The 22,952-nt window shown below is 46.5% G+C and overlaps 1 protein-coding gene across 3 annotated transcripts in view; it reads left to right on the plus strand.

Annotated features, from left to right (window-relative positions):
• DNAJC6 (DnaJ heat shock protein family (Hsp40) member C6) overlaps nucleotides 1-22,952 on the plus strand; it is a 155,855-nt gene that overhangs the window by 130,044 nt on the left and 2,859 nt on the right. For all 3 annotated transcript variants that reach the window (XM_053590316.1, XM_053590317.1, XM_053590315.1), the window contains exons 13-18: nucleotides 1,524-1,658; nucleotides 3,791-3,859; nucleotides 6,714-6,833; nucleotides 11,439-11,702; nucleotides 17,834-17,976; nucleotides 20,341-20,517. In XM_053590316.1, the coding sequence (XP_053446291.1) occupies nucleotides 1,524-1,658; nucleotides 3,791-3,859; nucleotides 6,714-6,833; nucleotides 11,439-11,702; nucleotides 17,834-17,976; nucleotides 20,341-20,517 (908 nt within the window). The remainder of the gene's footprint in view (nucleotides 1-1,523; nucleotides 1,659-3,790; nucleotides 3,860-6,713; nucleotides 6,834-11,438; nucleotides 11,703-17,833; nucleotides 17,977-20,340; nucleotides 20,518-22,952) is intronic.

Genomic DNA, 22,952 nt, shown 5'->3' on the forward strand with positions numbered 1-22,952 from the left:
CAGAGTGAGTTTACTTTGGTGGTAGAGAATTGTTCTAGTTATTATGGAGGATAGGTGTGAGAATATCCTGGAGAGTTGGTTTAGTTATGGCAAATTTCTTCAACATGTGAATATCATTAAAGTATTTAATTTCTCCATCATAAATGAAACTCAGTTTAGCTGGATTCAGGATCCTGGGTTGAAAGTTATTTTGTTTTAGGAGATTAAAAATTGATGACCACCCTCTTCTAGCTTGAAAGGTTTCAGCAGAGACATCTGCAGTCATTCTATTATTCTTCCCCTTGTAGGTTATGGTTTTCTTACATCTGGCTGCTTGCAGAATTTTCTCCTTCATATTAACTTTGGCAAAGTTAACTATAATGTGTCTCAGAGATGTCTTATTCAGACTGAGTCTCGCTGGGCTTTTGAACTGTCTGCTATATGAATTTCAGAATCTCTTGGCATGTCTGGGAAGTTCTCCTTGATTATCTCATGGAGTAGAGCATCTGGGCCTTTCAAAGTAACCTCTTTGCCTTCAGGAATTCCTATAAGGTGAATATTAGTTTTCTTCGAATTATTTCAGAGCTCTCTGAGAGAATGATCCATTTTTGCTCTCCACTTCTTTTCCTTTTTGAGCATTTGGGAGTGTTCAAAATCTTTGTCTTCAATGTCAGAGATCCTTTCTTCTGCCTGCTCCATTCTGTTGTTCGCATTTTAAAACTATGTGACTCATGTGACCACTGATTTTGCTCATCACAGTTCCAGGCTATGTCCTAGTGCCAGATCACAAAGGGGCATCTGTACCAGTCACCTCTATGCCACAGGGCACAGGCTCAGATACATCAATTGGCCTGTCCTAGGTACCCAGAAGGCTAGCAGAAGACCTCAGTGCTCCCCAGGAGGAAGCAGAAAGGATGCCAAGTCTAGAGTTAAAGGCCTGGATTCGAATCCCAGGACCAACTCTTAACTATCATATAAACTTACTGAAAGATATTAATCTCTGAGATTGTAAAGTAAGGATCATTTCTTCTCAGTATTGTTTTAAATACTGCATTTCGAGCTCCGGTCTTATGGTATTGAATAGTTTGTTACTGCAGAATTCCTCTAATTTAATATAAATTTATATTTATAATGTGCTCTCAGTGATGGTGAGAAGGGAGAAAGCTAGTTAGCAGATAAATCCCACTTTAAGACTCAGACAGGATACAGGATTTGATATGTTTCCAGCTATGGTTTCTCTGCATAATGCTTTCTTACATCTGCTGACCAGTGAGAAGTTTTGGATGTGGTTTATCCAGCAGATAAATACAGACCACTCCTTCGTCTACAGAGGTGGGCTATTCCTATGTGGTCAGGAATCCCGTGGGTCATTATGACTTGTGCAGGAAGTTTCAAGCCCAGGATAGGCCCAAAGCAGGAGGCAGGTGTCATCCTGATTTTTCATGTGTTTGGGGGAGGGACAGGCGATACTGACGGTTCTTTAGTATTTGGTGAATGAATGAATTCTTAGGACAAATAAGTACATTGTCGCCATTGTTTTCCAGGTGGCGCCTTCGACCCATTTGCAGCACCTCCCAGACCGTCAGGCCAGGACTTGCTGGGCTCCTTCCTGAGCACGGCCGAGGCTTCCAGTGATCCCCTTCTCCAGCCAACCAGGAGCCCCTCCCCTACACTGCATGGTGAGGAAGTGCTTTATACCAGTTCCCACAAAATATGAGCAGGTGCTCAGAGAGGAGACCATCATGGAAAATTTGCCTTTTTCTTTTGGAAATTAATACTTCACATGAACACAGTAAAACCTCTGGGTGTCTTACAAAAAAGATGCCTGCTTAACTTCATCCTGCTTATTTATTTGTTTGTTTGACTGGAACACTTTGCATTACAGCTGCATGAACATAATCTTAAATCACTATTGGTTACGGCATGTATATCAATAAGAAAGAAAAAAACACTTCCACTTGTAAATGATTGGAAGGTGGATTCATCCTTGAAGAAATCTTTGAAATGTGGAGAATATAGCTTTTAAATTAACAAAATATATTTGTATTCCACAAAATTACCAGCCACAAGTCATATGTGGCTGTTAACAGGGCAGATGTGGCTGGTCTGTCTGGAGGTGCCCTCCAAGTAGAGAATACACAGCTGATTTCAACACTCAATACAAAACAGAACGTAAGTTTCTCACTAACGTTCGTTACTTGTTGAAGTAACATTTTGAATATATTGGGTTAAATAAAATACATTATTGAAATTAATTTCATTGGTATCATATTACTTCTTAAAATGTGATTGTTAGTAAATTTAAAATTACACCTGTAGCCCAAATTACATGCCTGTGTGGAGACTTAGGTTGTATGAAGAGCAGTCATCATGTCCATCTGTAACTACCAATGTGTGTCACTTCAGTCATGTTGGTTGAGACCAGAGCTTCAGGGAGGGATATGTGGCTTTGAGCCGGAGAACGGTGGCTCATCCCGATGTTGGAAATGGCTGCACATTGTTGGCCACACTAGCAGGTGATGTGTTGCTTCCGACAGCCTGAGCTTGTTGGGAGACTGTGGTTAGGCTGCCCCAACCTCAGGCAGCCATGACCGTGCAGAGGGAGGTGAGCTGTATAGCCCTGGGGCAAACTGCAGCTTGCTGAGAAAAAGTGGTCTGACCAGGAGCAGCCCACTGGGGTGAATTTCACCTGGTCTCTAATCCCAAGCCATTCTGAGTGGGTCCACAGGACAACAAACGGGAACCCTCCCCCAATGAGTGGCACCCACTTACAGGAGTCTCCGGATTGTGCGTTGGTTACCTGGGGGAGGAAGATGCAGGATGAGGATGTCTCTAGGAGCTGCATCTGCTCCCTCACTGAAAATGTTGTTTTTCTGAGAATGGCCAGGGCCTGTGCCAGTGTCCTCCTCTGCCCCATGTTCTCCAGTCTGGCCACACTGACCTTTTTTCTGCTGCACTGGCTCAGAAGGCTAATCTTGGCACTTTTGTAATTCTTCTGGTGGGGGTAGGGGGTGTTTTAAATCCCACTTGGAAAGTCAGTTCAGTATTTGTATTTCACTTACTGGTTTTTATGGGCAAAACTTAGAGGTGCCTTAGAATGGAATTCTTTCTTACAGCATCTTATTTCTTATGTAGATTTTATAGATGTAGAGAATACTTACTTACCAATATTCCTCTGGTACACCTGATTCTCTGAAGCTGAACATTCTATTGAATTAGATGTTTGGAATTTTGAGAGGGGTCAGAATGACCTGTTTTGAAGCTGTAGCTAGTTTATTTTGAGTAACAACAGACACATTGCTTAGTGGGTGGTGCACGGTTGGTGCCCAGAACTTTTCTGAGTAACTCATCATTCTCAATTCATGCCACAGCAGAGGAGACAAAATTTCAGTCTCAGTGGGTCCTGCCTCTAGGAAGCTTGTGGATGCTGAGCTAAGGTGAATGCAGTTTAAGTTTTCCCTCTTTTCTTATTGCCACCGACTCTGTGCTAAGTAGGAGGGTGGGACACATGTAAGATGGTTCTTGTTTTCAAGGGACTCCCAATTGCTCAGTTATAATTCAAAGTATGTGGACATGGAGGTAGAATAAAGGTGAGCAGGAGCAGAGGCAAATAATCCAGGGTTTCTCCCAAACTGCACATGAGTAACCACAGGAGGAAGCAGACGAGTGGGGAGGACTCAGAAAGAGGAATGAAGCCGTGTGGGTCATGGGAGGCCCCACAGGCCTCACGGAGGGCTAGCTTTATCCTGTGTGGACTAAGGAAGCTGGTCCTAAGCTTTCCTGTTCTCACTCTTTTTCTTCTCACCTGCAGCTTCTAGTACACCTGCTGTGAACATTCAGCCAGATGTTTCAGGAGGCTGGGACTGGCACGCCAAACCAGGTAAGGTCAGCAGGTTATGTTTTGTGTACATTTAACCAATTGCCAAAGCATAATCTTCAGCCAAGGTAAAGTGAACTACCTGCAGGGTAGTGTAGCCCTCCGTGTCATTTGTGTCATCCCTGCCGACTCCTAAGCTGGAGGGGTGTGGCCCCGTGCTCGCCACGTGCCATGGCACCACTCATGCCACCCTGTTATCTGCTAAGTCTCATTTCCTGAATGAATCTCTTGACAACAGAATCAGATATAGATATATATATATATATAAATATCTTGCTACTACTGAGAAACTCTTGGATTTTTTTTGGCAAATCTATCTCTGAAAAACGGGGATAATATCTTTTATCCCACATAGTTGTGTAAGTTTAAGTAAAGTAACTTATATGAGAATTTCTTATATCTGTGGATCCTGAATATGTGTGAATATTCTTCCTTCTTCACAGAGGACTGACTAGGAGCTGGATTTGTCAGTAATAAGGTCTTTCTCGTGGGTTTATGGTGCTTGCTGAGTGCTGTCTTCACACCACTGAGGGAAGAGGAGGGAAGGAGAGGAGGAAGGGAAGAGTAGTGAGCGGGTGCGCGCGCACACACACACACACACACACACACCCGCTTAGAACAGCTACTTTCTGAAGCAGCTACTATTTGCTTTTTTAAAAGATTATGCCCCCCACCACGGCACTCTAGGAAGTTCACTGTCAGCTGAGGCCCTCTGCAGTGTGATGGGCTCTCAGCAGACCCTTCCCCCGTAGTAGTCAGTGACCAGCCAGCTGCAGAGCTGCAGTCACACGGGCTGGCCACACAGCAGCCCCCCCCCTGCCTCCTCCAGCTGGGCAGCCCTGCACTGCTTGCTGCGTCTTCCAGTCTGACAAAAGTCGTGCAGTATTTCCCTTCTAGTGACTGGCTTGTTTAATTAGCGTGCTGTCCTCCAGTTTCATCCAAGTTGTAACACATCTCAGGATTTCCTTCCTTTTTTGATTGAAAATGTTTTTCGATTGACAGAATTGTATGTATTTAGCATGTACAACTTGATATTTCAGAGCGTACATACATTGCAGAGAGGTTAAACTAGCCAGTTTACAAGTGCATTACCTTATGTAGTTACAATTGTGGTAAGAACAGTTAACATCCCCTCTCCTAGCATTTTTCAGGAGTACGGTATGTCGTTGGTAATTGTAGTCACTGTGCTGTACAGCCGATCTCGTGAGCTTGCTCCTCCTGGCTGGCTATGATTATGCATCCCTTAGCCACCATCTGTCACACCCCGTCCCGCCCTCCATCCTCTGGTGACCGTCTCTTTGCTCTCTGCTTCTGTAAGATTGACTTTTCTCACTCCCACCTGTGACTGAGGTCATGGGCTGTTTGTCTTCCCTGCCTGGCATGTTTAAGTAACATAACGTCCTCCAGGCTCACCCGCAAAGTTGCAGATGTCAGGAATACTTCCTTTGTGTGTATTCCCCTTTTCTTTACCCCTGTTCCGCCGATGGACACTTAAGTTCACTCCATGTGTCGGCTACTGTGACTGCGCCCAAGTGAACATGGGGTGCCGGTGTCTGCTCAGACGCTGCTCCAACACTGAGACGCTGCTCCAACTCCTCTCCTTTGGAGATTTTAGATTTACATGTACATCCTCCAGGAGTGGGGCTACTGCCTCATCTGGCAGCTCTGTTTTCTGTATTTTAAGGGAACTCTACGCTGTTTCCATACAGGCTGCCCTAGCTCACCTTCCCGCCACCATGTGGAAGGCCCCCTGTCCCCACAGCCTCGCCAGCACTTGGCGTGTTGTGTCTTTTTGTCACAGACTTTCTTACAGGAGTGAGGTAAAACGTCATGGTGCTTTTGATGTGCATTTCCCTGGCAATTAGTGATGTCAGCATTTTTTCATATATCTGTTGTCCATTGGTGTATCTTTTATAAAGCAATGTCTATTTAGGTCTTTGCCCATTTTTTAATTGAGTTTTTTGTTGTTGTTTTTGGTTTGTTTTTTTTTTTTGCTGCTGAGTTGAGTTCCTTATATTTTGAATGTCGCCCCTTCTCACGTGACAGTGTGAGGATATTTCCTCTCATCCTGTGGGCTGTCTCTTCACTCTGTGGATGGTTTGCTCTGTGCAGAAGCTTTTTACTTTCCCGTAATCTACTCTGTCAGTTTTTGTGTTTGTTATCTGTACCTTTGAAGTCCGATTCAGAAATGATTGCCCAGACCAACGGCACAGCATTTTCCGTTATGTTTGCTTCTAGGAGCTTCTTTGTTTGGGATTTTATGTTTAGATCTTCAGTCCATTCTGAGTTGATTTTTATGTGTGGTGAGAGGATAGTTTGAGTTGATTTTACCTTTGGGGGCAGTTAGTCTGAGTTGATTGAGTTGTGGGGGGAGGTAGGGACTTCTTACTCTGCTGCTTTTTTTCTCTGTTGATTGTCACCTTTGCTGCAAAAGGTGTTTAGTTTGATATAGTCATATCTATTTTTCATTTGTTGCCTTAAATTTCAGTTTAATATTGTTTCCTTTTTTTTTTTTAAATCAGGGATAAAATGTTGAAGCTCAAAGATGTAAAGTGAGATTTGCAAAGTTACTCAGGAACTAGCAGGTCCCACAGGAAGGTGACTTGAGAGTTAAAGACTGGAAATAACAGTTTAAAGTGTGGCCAGGAAACAGCGTGTGTCCCTTCCGTGTCTTGTCCTTGCTCCAGGCCACTATTCACCCAGGTCAGAGAAACAGGGGCTAGCAACTTCTTACACCTTGCCAAACCCTGTCCTAATTTGCCTTGGAGACAGATAAGCAATAGCTCTGGAATTCTTAATTTCAGAACTCAGCTTCAGACAAATGACTCTTGTTTTCAATGACCTTTTTCCTTTTCAGGAGGCTTTGGGATGGGAAGCAAGTCAGCTGCCACCAGCCCCACGGGGTCCTCACATGGGACTCCCACCCACCAAAACAAACCCCAGACGCTGGACCCCTTTGCCGACCTTGGAACTCTAGGTACAAACTCAGCAGACTGATATAAGTAACATTTATTTGTAGCTACAAAGCCTCAAATCTAAATCTTGGATGTTATTACATACTAGTATTGTTACTTGGGACTTAAAATAGCATGTGTTCTTAAGCTGTCCTCAGCCAAACCTAAGATTGGCTTTAAAAAAAAGAAAGAGAGAGAGAAGCATCAGATATATCACCTACATTGATTGTTTCCCCAAAGCCCAACTTTAGATTAGTAGCTCGAGTAACATTAGAGCTTCCAGGAGCACGTGCACGCAGTTTGGTTACAACTAAGGCGATTTGTAGGGAAACGGCTTGAGACAGGCTGTCATGACAGGGCTTTGCCACATGATGTCAAGCCGCAGGCCTGTCCCTGCCAGCGCCTCTGCGACCCTACCCCGTCACCTTCCTGTGCCTCATCCAGCGCTGTGCTCTCTGGCCACTCTGTAAAATTCTGTACAGAAAACAGAGTCTTTGTATAGTAATTCCTGAATGTTCTCATCATGTGTTAATAGTTGTTATCAGATAAGGGTTCTGTGAGCAGGGGGCTTAGGGAAACCCTGGGTTCAGCAGTTTTAATTACTTTTAACAAGGATACAGTAACCAGGCTTCCCAAACCTATTTCTCCAAGGAGTCTTTTTAAGGAGGAGTTCATTGGACTGCTGTGTTCTAAAATCCTTTCCTCCCTCCTCTAGGGCAGTCCAGAGCTGTTAAGTAAGGATGGGTTAGCCTGAGATTCCCGTTGGCCATGTTGGCCATGTGTGCTCTCAGAAACCCCTGAGAGGAGTGGAGAGCCAGGCTGGCAGCGGGAACATGAGCACAGGTGCCGCTGCTTCCAGGAACACTGTCAGAGCCTTAACTTTCCTTTCTGCACTCTTTAAACCCCCCGCCCCTTTTAGGAACTCTCAAATGCTTTTACCTGGCAATCTTCTTCCCCACCCTTCTCTGTGTCTTAATGGAAGTGTCAAATTTTAAAGTAACACATAACATCAGGTTAAATTTTACTTCAATATAATCTCATTCGCTGTTTTGTATTTTATGCATTTATTCACCCAACAAATACTTAATAAGACCCTTCTATTAGCTGGTACTGTTTTAATAAAAACCAACCAAACAAATAAACCACAACAAAACTCCTGCCTTAATAAAGTATACGTTCTAGGAGGAGAAACAAACAGTAAATGAATAAATATGTCATCTAAGGTCAAACAATAAAATAGCAGCTACTGTTTACTGGGGCCTTAGAGTGTGCCAGGCACTATTTTAAGTGTTTTATATTTCGTTTCATCTTCTTCGTCATCTCTTGAAGTAGGTCCTGTTACAATCCTCATTTTATAGATGTGGACACCAGGACACAGAGGGTTGAGTGATACGCCCAAGGTTTCCAACACCAGGCAGTCCAGCTCTGGGGGTTACACTCACAGCCCTCATGCTCAGAGGAAACAAGGAGGAAAAGGAGAACTTAGGGAGAAGAGGAGATGGCGAATAGGGACAGGCAGGGGTGTTATTGTGGATAGCAGGGGAGAGGGAAGTCCTCTTGGAAGAGGGACCTTATAGGAAGCTCGTTTTTAGAACTCAGCATCTCATGTTGCACTTAGCTGTCTTTTGAACTCCTTTAACTTGGAGTCACTCTTCAGTCTTTCTTTGTCTTTCAAGGTACTGATATTCAAAGGGGACAGGCCAGTTGACAAGTCTCAGTTTGAGTTTGGTGTTAACTTGAATCACTTGGTTAAGGTGGTATCTGTTAAGTTTCTTCACTGTAAAGTTACCATTTTCCTTTTGTAAGTAAGTAATCTAAGGTAGATATTTTGAGACTATCCTGTTTGAGAAAATCCTATTTGAGAATATTCTATTTTCCATCTAGCTTTTACCCAATAGTTTTAGCATTCATTAATGCTAAGTAGTTATTACTATGCTGCTTGCAAAATGATGATTTCTTCCCTCCTTCTTCCCTCCCCCTCACCGTTCTCTCTCCCTGGCTAGAGTGCAGAGGCATCAGCATAGCTCACTACAACCTCAAACTTCTGGGCTCAAACCATGCTCCCGCCTTGGCCTCCCCAAAATGCTGGGATTACAGACCTGAGCCACCACACCCTCCTGCTGGGCTAAGAGGGTGACTGTCTGAACTTAGTGATGGTGGAAGAGCCACCTGATGTTTAACAGAGGAAACCAGTAGAACCTATAAATGGGTCAAAAGGGAAGTGGGGGAGGGAATTTGATCTCTCCCAGACATGAGTTCTTAGAAACTCCTAGAGGTTGGTGGGGCTAAGGGTGGAAAGGGGGATCATTCAGTCCCTCCAGGCAATGGTTTCCCACCCTTGATCATTAACGCCCCCATTTAGTAGGCATTTTTGAGTATTTACTACACTGTAGGCTTTTAGGATGTAATTAAAAACATCAAGGCAGATAGCATTCCTGCTCCTTGGAACTTACAGACATAACGGGAGAGAGCAGCCTTAATCAAACCTAAAACGCCTGCTACTGCAGGAGCTACAGAGAGAAGGCCCTGAAAACAAAGAGCTCACAGGTAATCCTGCGCAGCGCAGGTTGGGAAGCAGCTTCAGCTTCTAACGAGGACAGCAGTGGCCTCTGGACTTAGCTGCTGCCTCCCATTGCTGTCAGTTCTCTGCTTCGACAGCAGGAACGATTAGAATTGCTGATGACGAGTAGAAAGTGCGCTGGAGTGTAGACGTCAGAAAGCCCTCCAGTGTCGTAGAGGGCACGAAAGCAGGGTCAGGGTGGGCCTCGCCACCACCCTGTCTGCAGCCTGGCAGGTGGCACGGTGTTCCATGAGTGAATGAACACATGAGGGTGTGGCAGGAGTATGGAAGGTAGGTTTTTTTTAGTTCATTAGCCTTTTTTATGTTTGCTAAATTTTAAAATAATAAATATGTATATTTAGAACAAAGTAAGCATCCTTAAAAATAGAATGAAACCTCAGAGCAGAATGAGTGCCCAACCTCAGGTGTGAGTTGATGTGCTCTTGGGAGGACGTTCTCAGGGACACACAAAGAAGGGCTTCAGGGTACGAGTGACAGAAGGAGGGGGCAGTGCCGAGCTGAGCACAAGCCTGTCACTCCCTTTTCCTATTGCCAAGTATCTATTGAGCCACTATGGTGTACCCGGCCATGCTTACGTATGACCGTGTGTTATTTCATAATACACGGTGCCCCTTAGCTGGTGTGATCAGGGCCGAGAAGTGTGACGGTGTATGAGTGGGCATTACTTCATAACACACAATGTCCCTTAGCTGCTGTGACCTGGCTGAGCAGGACTTTGGTGTAGCTGCAGTGTCTGTGTGGTGTATTTGTCACATAGACGTAGTTTTGGTTTCACAGATGAGGAAATTGAGGCTGAAAGAAGGGAATTTTGTCAGCCGGCTGTGGAAGAGCTGAGATTCTCCACATCCTTTCCTCAGCTCTGTTCCCGGAGCTCATAGTAGGTGCTCAGCCAGCACCGTGACGGAATGGAGAGTGAGGACAGCGCTGACCCCAGCTCACGTGGACTCCACGTCCCGTGATCATGATGAAATGTTCCCCTAAGGGATAGAGAGAGGAGCTCCAGGATCAGAATAAGAAGAGAGGACAGGAGGGTGTGAGTTGTAGGGAAAGACACAGAGATTTCAGAGGAATTGGGGATTGTGTGTGCTGTTTGGAGGGAGGATGGCTGTGTCAGCTCTGCTGACTGGCTGTGTGATCACAAGCACATCAGCAAACCTCTCTGGGCCTTCGTCGCCTCTTCACAGTGATCGCCCCCTGGTAGGTCAACAGTAATGTGCATAAGCATATTTTGTAAACTCCAATAAGCTGTATAAATGCCAGTATTTTTATTAACACTATTACTCTGGAGTGATTGCATGAAAGGGGCCTTGGAAGTCACATTTTGCCTCATGAAACATAAGCCACAGCTGGTGTTCATATTTTTGAAACATCCTGGCACATACGCAGTGAGTGCTTAAAAATTAGGGGATCGTGAAATGAGGATTCTACTTACATTCCTGGGACGAAGTAACATGGTTCTTTTTAAGTTTGAATGAAATCCTTGGTCCTGTTCAAAGTTGTCAGGATGTGGCTGTTTTTGCTCTCCTGCAATGAGAGGGAAGAACTAATAGCGTGAAATTGGAACTTTAGAAATTTCACATCTTTGTTCACCCTGGTCACTAAACATGCCTGTCCTTACGGCACACTAGGATTAATCCTAAAGTTACAGGGGCACGTTAGTGAGCCAGCTTACTTTGTCCTGTTCCCATTCTTGCCAGGTAGTAGTTTTTGTCCCAGTGAAGAAATAGAAACTGCCTAGCAAGGTCTGGGCTCAAGTCCCAGCTCTGCCATTTGCCTTTAGGAAGATACATAATGATTCTGACCTGCAGTGTGTTCATTTGAAGAAAAGATAAGACCGCTGTTAACATACACCCTAAAATGTCAGTGTGGGCATCAGGCAAATATGCCTCAGGGAAATATGCCTGCAGTTTCTTTGCCTATCAGGAAGGGTAACTGTGCTGTGGTCAAGGAAATTTCCACCAAAGTCACTGCAAACAGTATCTTGAGACACGAGAGTTAGGGGCCAAAGTCACCTCACCTTCTTTCTCCTTTTTTTTTTTTTCTGTAGGTAGTTCTTCATTTGCCAGCAAACCCACCACGCCAACTGCACTGGGTGGAGGATTCCCACCTCTCAGCTCACCGCAGAAAGCATCTCCCCAGCCTGGGGGTGGCGGGTGGCAGCAGGGAGGTGGCTATGCTTGGCAGCAGCCACAGTCAAAGCCGCAGCCTGGCGCACCCCACGCCTCTCCCCAGAACCGTCCCAACTACAATGTGAGTTTCTCAGCTGCGCCTGGGGGCCAGAGCGAGCGTGGAAAAGGATCAGCCAATTCAGGTGAGGATGCAGGGAGGGGGCTGGCTATAGGGTGGCCTCCGGCAGTGCTGTCTCTCTGCCCATGTTTAACCGTCTGAAGAAGGCAGAAAACAATCCCAGTGGTTTTGAGGCAGTTTTACCACTGTAGGGATGCACCATGACCTCTGTCCCTCTGTGCTGTCGCTGGAGCATCCTGGGCTGACTGTACTCCTGACATTTGTCCTATTCTGTGACTACTGGCTCACGTGTTACTTTCTCTCCAGACTGGAACCAGGTGGAAGGCAGGGGCTGTGTTCTGCCTTGGCACGTCATCATTAGCAGGGCTGCGGCCTGCCTGGCACTTCATTATTAGCGCCAAGCACAGTGCTTGGTCCAGAGTAGGCACTATGTGAACTTTGAAGGGATGTGGGTAGGGAGGTGCAGAGAAGGCAGAGCTGTGATTCCTTTGGGAGAGGGTGTGGGAGAAGAATGGTGAGGACCTTTCAAGCACTGTGCTCAGATTTGCCCTCATATCCCAGTGAGCAGAACACGTGTTTGGACATTTGGTCTTTTGTAGGCTTTGGTTGGTGGCACCTGTGAAGTGCCATCACCTGGGGCTGCAGGACACTCTGGATGGGATTCTTGACAATGAGCAAAAAAAATTGCACATGTGTTTGCATAACAGGGATGGTTAGAATTGAGTTTATTAAAAGCCCATTTATGCATTTTACACTTTAGTTGATTAATCCGCTCCTGACAGTGAAATATACAGGAACACAAGGAGGAAATGTGGAGGAAGCACTTCTCCTCTTCCTGGTAGAGGAGCTGACATGTACTGAGTGCTCTGCTGAGTGTTTTTCAGTGAAACCCCCTCATCTAAGGTTTTATCTTCTGCAGTTACCCTTGGTCAATGATGAAATCTTGTGAAATTTCCCGCCATCCTACTCTGTCCTGCCTGGATGCAAGTCATCCCTGTGTCCAGAGGATCTGTTGCATCTGCCCCCCACTGTTAGTCACTCAGTAGCTGTGATATGTGTAGGGTCCAGCATTATCTGCAGTGTCAAGCACCACTAGGTCTTAGAATGTGTCCTCCGTGACTAAGGGGACCTGTATCATCTCGTGCATCTCTTCAAAACCAGCCCCATGTTGTGGATGGGGATCTGTGGCACCGGTCAAAGAAGTAATTTCCTAAGTTCATGTGGCTTGTAGGCAACAGAGTGAGGTTTGAGCCCTGGCAATCTGGCCTCAACCCTGCTCTTAGCTGCTACACACTGATGGTTGTGACACAGGTGCCATCTCTCAGCACCTGCATGCAGGAATTCTGTTGTCAGGAACATGCAATGTCCTCTTTGTTACTCGAAAGCAGGGGTGTTCCCTGCACAATTCACAGAATCCCCATCTCCCATTTTTATTTCAAGGTGTGCAGGGAATGAGTTTAATCAGCAAATATTTCCAAAGCCTCTTCAAGTGTGTGTTCAGAACGTCTTAGTACAGAGACTACAGATGAATTTCATCTCAGAAATGGTTTTTGGTTAATTGGCATTGACTGTACAGATGACTCTGTTGTCCATCTATTTTGTTTTAATTTAACAGACATTGAGCTAGGCAGCCACCATTCTGTGCACTTAAGATGTTCATTCATTTATTCTCAAAACCACTTTAGAAGGTAATGTTATTCACTCCATCCTCATTTTACTGATGAGGAAATTGAGGCATAGAGATGGTGAGCAACTTGCCTAAAGTCATGTCTCTAAGTGGCAGAGATGGGATTCAAACCTGGAGAGTCTGGATCCACAGTCTCTGCTCTTCGTCCCCATGCTGAGGCAGGGAGAGAAGACTGTGAGGGGGCAGGAGAACTTGGAGGAAAAGATTCTGGGATTAACTGAGACCCCCAGCCAGGTGTGGGCAGGGAAGTGGTAGCATGCACAGATTTCAGTACCAACCCAGGTTCCACTTCCTCCTTAGATATTGACTATTTATAGTGGCGCAAGAACTTCCACCTCAGATACTATTTACAGTGGGACAGGAACCTCCACCTCAGATACGCACTATTTACAGAGGGGCAGGCACTTCCACCTGAGATACTCACTATTTACAGTGGGGAGGAACCTCCACCTGAGATACTCACTATTTAAAGTGGGGCAGGAACTTCCACCTGAGATACTCACTATTTACAGTGGGGCAGGAACCTCCACCTGAGATACTCACTATTTACAGTGGGGCAGGAACCTCCACCTCAGATACTCACTATTTACAGTGGGGCAGGAACCTCCTCCTCAGATACTCACTATTTACAGTGGGGCAGGAACCTCCTCCACAGATACTCACTATTTACAGTGGGGCAGGAACCTCCTCCTCAGATACTCACTATTTACAGTGGGGCAGGAACCTCCTCCTCAGACACTCACTATTTACAGTGGGGCAGGAACCTCCTCCTCAGATACTCACTATTTACAGTGGGGCAGGAACCTCCTCCTCAGATACTCACTATTTACAGTGGGGCAGGAACCTCCTCCTCAGATACTCACTATTTACGGTGGGGCAGGAACCTCCACCTCAGATACTCACTATTTACAGTGGGGCAGGAACTTCCACCTGAGATACTCACTATTTACGGTGGGGCAGGAACCTCCACCTCAGATACTCACTATTTACAGTGGGGCAGGAACTTCCACCTCAGATACTCACTATTTACAGTGGGGCAGGAACTTCCACCTCAGATACTCACTATTTACAGTGGGGCAGGAACCTCCTCCTCAGATACTCACTATTTACAGTGGGGCAGGAACCTCCACCTCAGATACTCACTATTTACAGTGGGGCAGGAACCTCCACCTCAGATACTCACTATTTACAGTGGGGCAGGAACTTCCACCTGAGATACTCACTATTTACAGTGGGGCAGGAACCTCCACCTCAGATACTCACTATTTACAGTGGGGCAGGAACTTCCACCTCAGATACTCACTATTTACAGTGGGGCAGGAACTTCCACCTCAGATACTCACTATTTACAGTGGGGCAGGAACTTCCACCTCAGATACTCACTATTTACAGTGGGGCAGGAACCTCCACCTCAGATACTCACTATTTACAGTGGGGCAGGAACTTCCACCTCAGATACTCACTATTTACAGTGGGGCAGGAACTTCCACCTCAGATACTCACTATTTACAGTGGGGCAGGAACCTCCACCTCAGATACTCACTATTTACAGTGGGGCAGGAACTTCCACCTGAGATACTCACTATTTACAGTGGGGCAGGAACCTCCACCTCAGATACTCACTATTTACAGTGGGGCAGGAACTTCCACCTCAGATACTCACTATTTACAGTGGGGCAGGAACTTCCACCTCAGATACTCACTATTTACAGTGGGGCAGGAACCTCCTCCTCAGATACTCACTATTTACGGTGGGGCAGGAACCTCCTCCTCAGATACTCACTATTTACGGTGGGGCAGGAACCTCCTCCTCAGATACTCACTATTTACGGTGGGGCAGGAACCTCCACCTGAGATACTCACTATTTACAGTGGGGCAGGAACCTCCACCTCAGACACTCACTATTTACAGTGGGGCAGGAACCTCCTCCTCAGACACTCACTATTTACAGTGGGGCAGGAACCTCCTCCTCAGACACTCACTATTTACAGTGGGGCAGGAACCTCCTCCTCAGATACTCAATATTTACAGTGGGGCAGGAACCTCCTCCTCAGATACTCACTATTTACAGTGGGGCAGGAACCTCCACCTGAGATACTCACTATTTACGGTGGGGCAGGAACTTCCACCTGAGATACTCACTATTTACGGTGGGGCAGGAACCTCCACCTGAGATACTCACTATTTACAGTGGGGCAGGAACTTCCACCTCAGATACTCACTATTTACAGTGGGGCAGGAACCTCCACCTCAGATACTCACTATTTACAGTGGGGCAGGAACCTCCACCTCAGATACTCACTATTTACAGTGGGGCAGGAACCTCCTCCTCAGATACTCACTATTTACAGTGGGGCAGGAACCTCCACCTCAGATACTCACTATTTACATTGGAGCAGGAACCTCCACCTCAGATACTCACTATTTACAGTGGGGCAGGAACCTCCACCTCAGATACTCACTATTTACGGTGGGGCAGGAACCTCTTCCTCAGATACTCACTATTTACAGTGGGGCAGGAACCTCCACCTCAGATACTCACTATTTACATTGGAGCAGGAACCTCCACCTCAGATACTCACTATTTACAGTGGGGCAGGAACCTCCACCTGAGATACTCACTATTTACGGTGGGGCAGGAACCTCCTCTTCAGATACTCACTATTTACGGTGGGGCAGGAACCTCCTCCTCAGATACTCACTATTTACAGAGGGGCAGGAACCTCCTCCTCAGATACTCACTATTTACAGTGGGGCAGGAACCTCCACCTGAGATACTCACTATTTACAGTGGGGCAGGAACCTCCTCCTCAGATACTCACTATTTACAGTGGGGCAGGAACCTCCTCCTCAGATACTCACTATTTACAGTGGGGCAGGAACCTCCTCTTCAGATACTCACTATTTACAGTGGGGCAGGAACCTCCTCCTCAGATACTCACTATTTACAGTGGGGCAGGAACCTCCACCTGAGATACTCACTATTTACAGTGGGGCAGGAACCTCCTCCTCAGATACTCACTATTTACAGTGGGGCAGGAACCTCCTCCTCAGATACTCACTATTTACAGTGGGGCAGGAACCTCCTCCTCAGATACTCACTATTTACAGTGGGGCAGGAACCTCCTCCTCAGATACTCACTATTTACGGTGGGGCAGGAACCTCCTCCTCAGATACTCACTATTTACAGTGGGGCAGGAACGTCCTCCTCAGATACTCACTATTTACAGTGGGGCAGGAACCTCCACCTGAGATACTCACTATTTACAGTGGGGCAGGAACCTCCTCCTCAGATACTCACTATTTACAGTGGGGCAGGAACCTCCTCCTCAGATACTCACTATTTACAGTGGGGCAGGAACCTCCTCCTCAGATACTCACTATTTACAGTGGGGCAGGAACCTCCTCCTCAGATACTCACTATTTACAGTGGGGCAGGAACCTCCACCTGAGATACTCACTATTTACGGTGGGGCAGGAACCTCCTCCTCAGATACTCACTATTTATGGTGGGGCAGGAACCTCCTCCTCAGATACTCACTATTTACGGTGGGGCAGGAACCTCCTCCTCAGATACTCATTATTTACAGTGGGGCAGGAACCTCCTCCTCAGATACTCACTATTTACAGTGGGGCAGGAACCTCCACCTGAGATACTCACTATTTACGGTGGGGCAGGAACCTCCACCTGAGATACTCACTATTTACGGTGGGGCAGGAACCTCCTCCTCAGATACTCACTATTTACAGTGGGGCAGGAACCTCCTCCTCAGATACTCACTATTTACAGTGGGGCAGGAACCTCCTCCTCAGATACTCACTATTTACAGTGGGGCAGGAACCTCCTCCTCAGATACTCACTATTTACAGTGGGGCAGGAACCTCCACCTGAGATACTCACTATTTACGGTGGGGCAGGAACCTCCTCCTCAGATACTCATTATTTACAGTGGGGCAGGAACCTCCACCTGAGATACTCACTATTTACAGTGGGGCAGGAACCTCCACCTGAGATACTCACTATTTACAGTGGGGCAGGAACCTCCTCCTCAGATACTCACTATTTACAGTGGGGCAGGAACTTCCACCTCAGATACTCACTATTTACAGTGGGGCAGGAACCTCCTCCTCAGATACTCACTATTTACAGAGGGGCAGGAACTTCCATCTCAGATACTCACTATTTACAGTGGGGCTGTCATGAACACCTCCATCTGGAAGGAAGGTACCTTGGAAATGGAATCAGATTTAGCTTCATGATCCAGCCTGCAGTCCTGGCCTTGCTGTGTTCACATTATAGGACTCTGGGTAGATCTCTTAGGGCTTCCAGACTTAGTTTTCCTCATCTGTAAAGTGGATACAAGAGTCTCTCACCCTACTCACAGTCTAGGTGTGGAGGTTTCAGCCTATGTGAAAGCACCTTGAACACTCTAAGTGCTATGAAAAGTTGATGCTATATTATGTTTAAGGATGAAAACTATAACGATTTTCAAAATTATATTGCAGAAGGGAAACAAAAAGCAGCTGACTTTGAAGACTTGCTATCTGGCCAGGGTTTCAATGCTCACAAAGACAAAAAGGGGCCTCGAACAATCGCTGAGATGAGAAAGGAGGAAATGGCTAAGGAAATGGACCCTGAGAAACTCAAAGTGAGTGAGCCCTGACTCAGTGATTATTCTGTGACAAGGTCTTGTGGCAAAGTTCTGTGTGTGGCGCCATCAACATGAGACTCACCTGTGTCATAGTGCATCCAGGCTGTGACAAAATGAACCGGGCAGCCTATGATCAGCGGATATTCACTCCTCCTGATTCTGGAGGTTGGGAAGTCCAGGGTTGAGTGTCAGCAGCTCAGGGTCTGTGAGGGCCTCTTGTTTGTTTAGACTGTGGTCCCTTCATCGTGCCCCGCAGGGCAGAGGAGAGCTCTCAGGCTTCTCTCCTGAGGACGAGATCCCGTTTATGAGGACTGTGCCCTCATGCCCTACCACCTTCTAAAGGCCCAGCCTCCTCATACTACCACCGAGGGGGTTAGAGTTTCAGCCTACGATTTCCACAGGGACACACACATTCAGACCACAGCACTTACAGAAGTACTGTTTTAGATTTTTGGCAATTGCTATATTACGACTGATCCCTGAAGCTACGACTGGAATACAGTAATGTCCTTTAATGGCAAAGTAGCTTTGGAGACAGTGGCACCTGCCATTTCATTTCTCTAATGAAATAAATTTTATTCTGTGGCATAGCAATATAGACTCCCGTGTTTGCTGTTCATGTGAGTAATGAGTTTGTTATTCAAATGGTATTTGTATTCTAATGATAAGTCATTAGAATTTTTCTCTTTCTGGGTGGCGCCTGTGGCTCAGCGAGTAGGGCGCCAGCCCCATATCCCAAGAATGGCAGGTTTGAACCTGGCCCTGGCCAAACTGCAACAACAACAACAACAAAAAAAGATTTTCTCTTTCTGCCTTGAGAGCTTTTTGTCAGGTCAGACTGAAAGAAGCCACCATGATCTTTTGTGTGCTGATGGACACATATTTATGTCCCCAGGAATTGTAACATGAGACCTGGACTTTGGGAAAGTGGAGAAGAAGCCTGAGGGCTTCCCCACTGCCTCTCCACTCTTAACCAGATTAGTTCTATTATTTTTAATCTGTCTTTGATTCTAGAAGCCTACAGAAGATTTGATTTGGGGAGGGGGAATTATGTTTCTGCATTTTTTTTTTAAGTTTGCAAGTCAGCAAGTCCAACCCAGTCATTTCATAGCTGAGGAAACAAACATTATTTCATAGCTGAGGATGTGACGTGGACAGGTGAGCATGGACTCACTTAGAAACAGAGGTTATGTGGACAGATGGTGTAAGGTCTTGTAGAGTTTGTAAAGATTGATGGGATGGGAATGCTCTTCACAGATGGAAGGGTGGATTCCTGCACACCGAAACACCAAGTATGGTGACCTGGCAATTTGAGGAAAGCAGACCAGCTCTGTCTTTGCATGAAAATTTCTGGAAAGCAGGGTGACTTGCACAGTAAGCCAGTCTTACACATGTTGAAAAAATACATCACTGTTCTCCATAATTTCCTGACAGACTCCCATGTTTGTTGAGATATACAGAATCTTTGATACATTTTTCAGTACAACGTTAAGATCCTTCATTTGCTTATTTTCACTTCATAAAACATCACAGAGGCTGAATATTCCTTCCAAAAAGTTTGCACTCCATCTTGCCAGCCTTTGTTTGGGGGTGAAATATGAAAGTTTTCCATAAAGAAAGTTACTTATTCCTTTAAACCTGGTTTGGTTAATTAATTGATGCAGGGCATTTAAGGGTTTAGGGGAGGAGCTGTCCTGAACCCTGAGTAACCCACTCACCCCACAACAGATGCTCACTGCACTACTGTTAGGGGCTAGATGCCCACGTGGTGTTAGATCCTTTAGCTTATTACCTCATTCATTCAGATGGTGAAGATTCAAACCATGAATGGTCAAAGGGTGGATGCACGACTGGACGGATGGATTCATTTCAGCCTTTCTGAGTTCCACTCTGGATCAGGTGTATTATCCGGTTTCCCAGAAACAATAGATAGACAGGGAATGGCACCTTCTGTGCACAGCTGTGCCTGATGCAGGGAAGGATGGACAACAGACAGCACAGTAAAGTGTGGCTCCTGTTGTGATACCACACATGCAAGGCTTTTCCATGAAGGATATTAATTTGGTGCAGGGAACAGATGCAGTGCGCACCCTCCTGGTGTTTATACTCTGGGAGGGAGACATCAACTCTGAGGGCCCAAAGAGGAAGGGATTCAGACTCTCAGAGTCTAACTGTGAAATTCCTCAGCAGAGTTAACCAGAACAACCAGGTAGAGGATGTGGGGGTGGAAAAGCCTTCCAGGAGCAGGAAACAGCCTGGAATGTTCACCGTGCCCCAAGTATTTTGTAGTTGCTGGAGCAGGTAGGGTTTCCAGCGTCACTAGAAGGCATTTGAAATTCTTAATTCTCCCTGCATTTACAGATTCTGGAATGGATTGAAGGCAAAGAGAGAAATATCAGAGCTCTCCTTTCCACAATGCACACAGTGCTGTGGGCAGGGGAAACCAAGTGGAAGCCGGTCGGCATGGCGGACCTGGTCACGCCGGAGCAGGTGAAGAGGGTGTACAGGAGGGCCGTCCTGGTGGTGCACCCCGACAAGGTGAGTGCGCCACCTGCCCCATGGCTTGTCTGGCCCCCACTTTATTACTTAGGAGCACACATCTTACTTACAATTTGCTGGTTGATTAAGCCAGTGGCCCCAACTTTTTTGGCGCCTAGAATTGGTTTCATGGAAGACATTTTTCATGGACAGTGCAGGGTAGGGATTAGATTCTGATAAGGAGGCACGCCTTAGGTCCCTCACATGTGTGGTTTACAGTGGGGTATCCAGGCCTACGATAATCTAATGCCTCCACTGATGTGACAAGAGGCGGCGCTCAGGCAGTGACGTGAGTGGTGCAGAGCTGTGAATACTGTGAGAGTCACTTGCTCGCCTGCTGCTCACCTCCTGCTGTGCCACCCCGTTCCCAACAGGCCATGGACCATGCCAGTCTGCCGCCTGGGGGTTGGGGACCATAGGATTAAGCCATTTACTTAATAAAATTAAGTCCATGGGCTAAAATCAGATATTTAAACAAATAGTTATACTTTATGAAGTGGGCAAAAATAATTTATATGTTATTAGGGGCTTTATTTAGAGAGGTGGGAGATTCACTAAGTGACTAACTTTTAAGGCTTAGGAGTGAATTGTGCCCTGATTTATGACAGTAAGGATGAGCAAAGAGCTGGACAGAAGATAACTTTTCACTTTAGTTGATACAACAGTAAGTATAGCTGGGATTAGTATGAAAAAACTTTGCGGTTGGTGACATTAGTGAGACGGTTTCCACTCAACAAAGAAACCTTCCACTTAGCAAGGAAACATTCCAGAACCCAATGTGAAGAACTCAGGAAGGACACCCCCACCAGAAATCTGGACTGGCTGTGCATCAGAGGGTCCTCATGGAGGCCCTAGAGACGTGGCCATTGTGCACATGACGGAGAGAACCCGGAGACGCTGATTGTGCACAGGATGGAGAGACCCCAGAGACGCTGAGTGTGCACATGACAGAAAAACCCCGGAGACACCGAGTGTGCACAGGATGGAAAAACCCCAGAGATGCTGAGTGTGCACATGACGGAGAGACCCCAGAGACGCCGAGTGTGCACAGGATGGAAAAACCCCAGAGATGCTGGGTGTGCACATGATGGAGAGACCCCAGAGACACCGAGTATGCACAGGATGGAGAGATCCCGGAGACGCTGAGTGTGCACAGGATGGAAAAACCCCAGAGACACCAAGTGTGCACATGACGGAGAGACCCCAGAGACGCCGAGTGTGCACATGACGGAGAGACTCCAGAGACGCCGAGTGTGCACATGACAGAAAAACCCTAGGGACGCCAAGTGTGCACATGACAGAGAGACTCCAGAGACCCCGAGTGTGCACAGGATGGAGAGACTCCAGAGATGCCAAGTGTGCACATGACAGAAAAAAACCCGGAGATGCCGAGTGTGCACAGGATGGAAAAAACCCCAGAGACGCTGAGTGTGCACAGGATGGAGAGACCCCGGAGACACCGAGTGTGCACAGGATGGAAAAACCCCAGAGATGCTGAGTGTGCACATGACGGAGAGACCCCAGAGATGCCGAGTGTGCACAGGATGGAGAGACCCCGGAGATGCTGAGTGTGCACTGGATGGAGAGACTCCAGAGATGCCAAGTGTGCACAGGATGGAGAAACTCCAGAGATGCCGAGTGTGCACATGACAGAAAAACCCCGGAGACGCCGAGTGTGCACAGGATGGAAAAACCCCAGAGACGTCGAGTGTGCACAGGATGGAGAGACTCCAGTTACGCCGAGTGTGCACATGACAGAAAACCCCGGAGACGCCGAGTGTGCACATGACAAGAGACCCCGGAGACACCGAGTGTGCACAGGATGGAGAGACCCCAGAGACACCGAGTGTGCACGTGACAAGAGACCCCGGAGATGCCGAGTGTGCACATGACAAGAGACCCCGGAGACGCCAAGTGTGCACATGACAGAGAAACTCCAGTGACACCGAGTGTGCACATGAGAGCTGTGGACAGCTGTGTGGACAGAGATAAAAGCCTCAAGGGCAGAATCTCCCTGGCACTGAAATGTTAATATAATTTATGTGAATGGACAAGTTGTGGGGGAATGAATATTTTAGGTCATCCATTTTAGCTTGTAAGAACATTAAGTGAACATCTCGCATCAAGAAAAACGAAGGTCAGAAGTTCTTTCTCCCATAGAGGTCTGTATGCTACACACATAATCAGCCAGGACTCTTGGAATAAGTTGCTTCCCTGCATCTCTGGACCTGTGACCTGCCCCCTGGATGATTATCTTGTGGGCAGGGTGACATGTTATTTCCTCTACACCCACTCTCTTTTCCTACCTTTAATTCATTCAAGTATAGGCAATATTATTAGCAAGAAATTAGATTTTTGATTATTATTTATACATTGTAGCTCTGCATTACTTTAATATCGACAGTTTCAATACATAGAAACAGCTCCGATGGAAG

This window comes from Nycticebus coucang, chromosome 5, assembly GCF_027406575.1.
Source record: "Nycticebus coucang isolate mNycCou1 chromosome 5, mNycCou1.pri, whole genome shotgun sequence".
In the NCBI taxonomy this organism is placed as follows: Eukaryota; Metazoa; Chordata; class Mammalia; order Primates; family Lorisidae; genus Nycticebus; species Nycticebus coucang.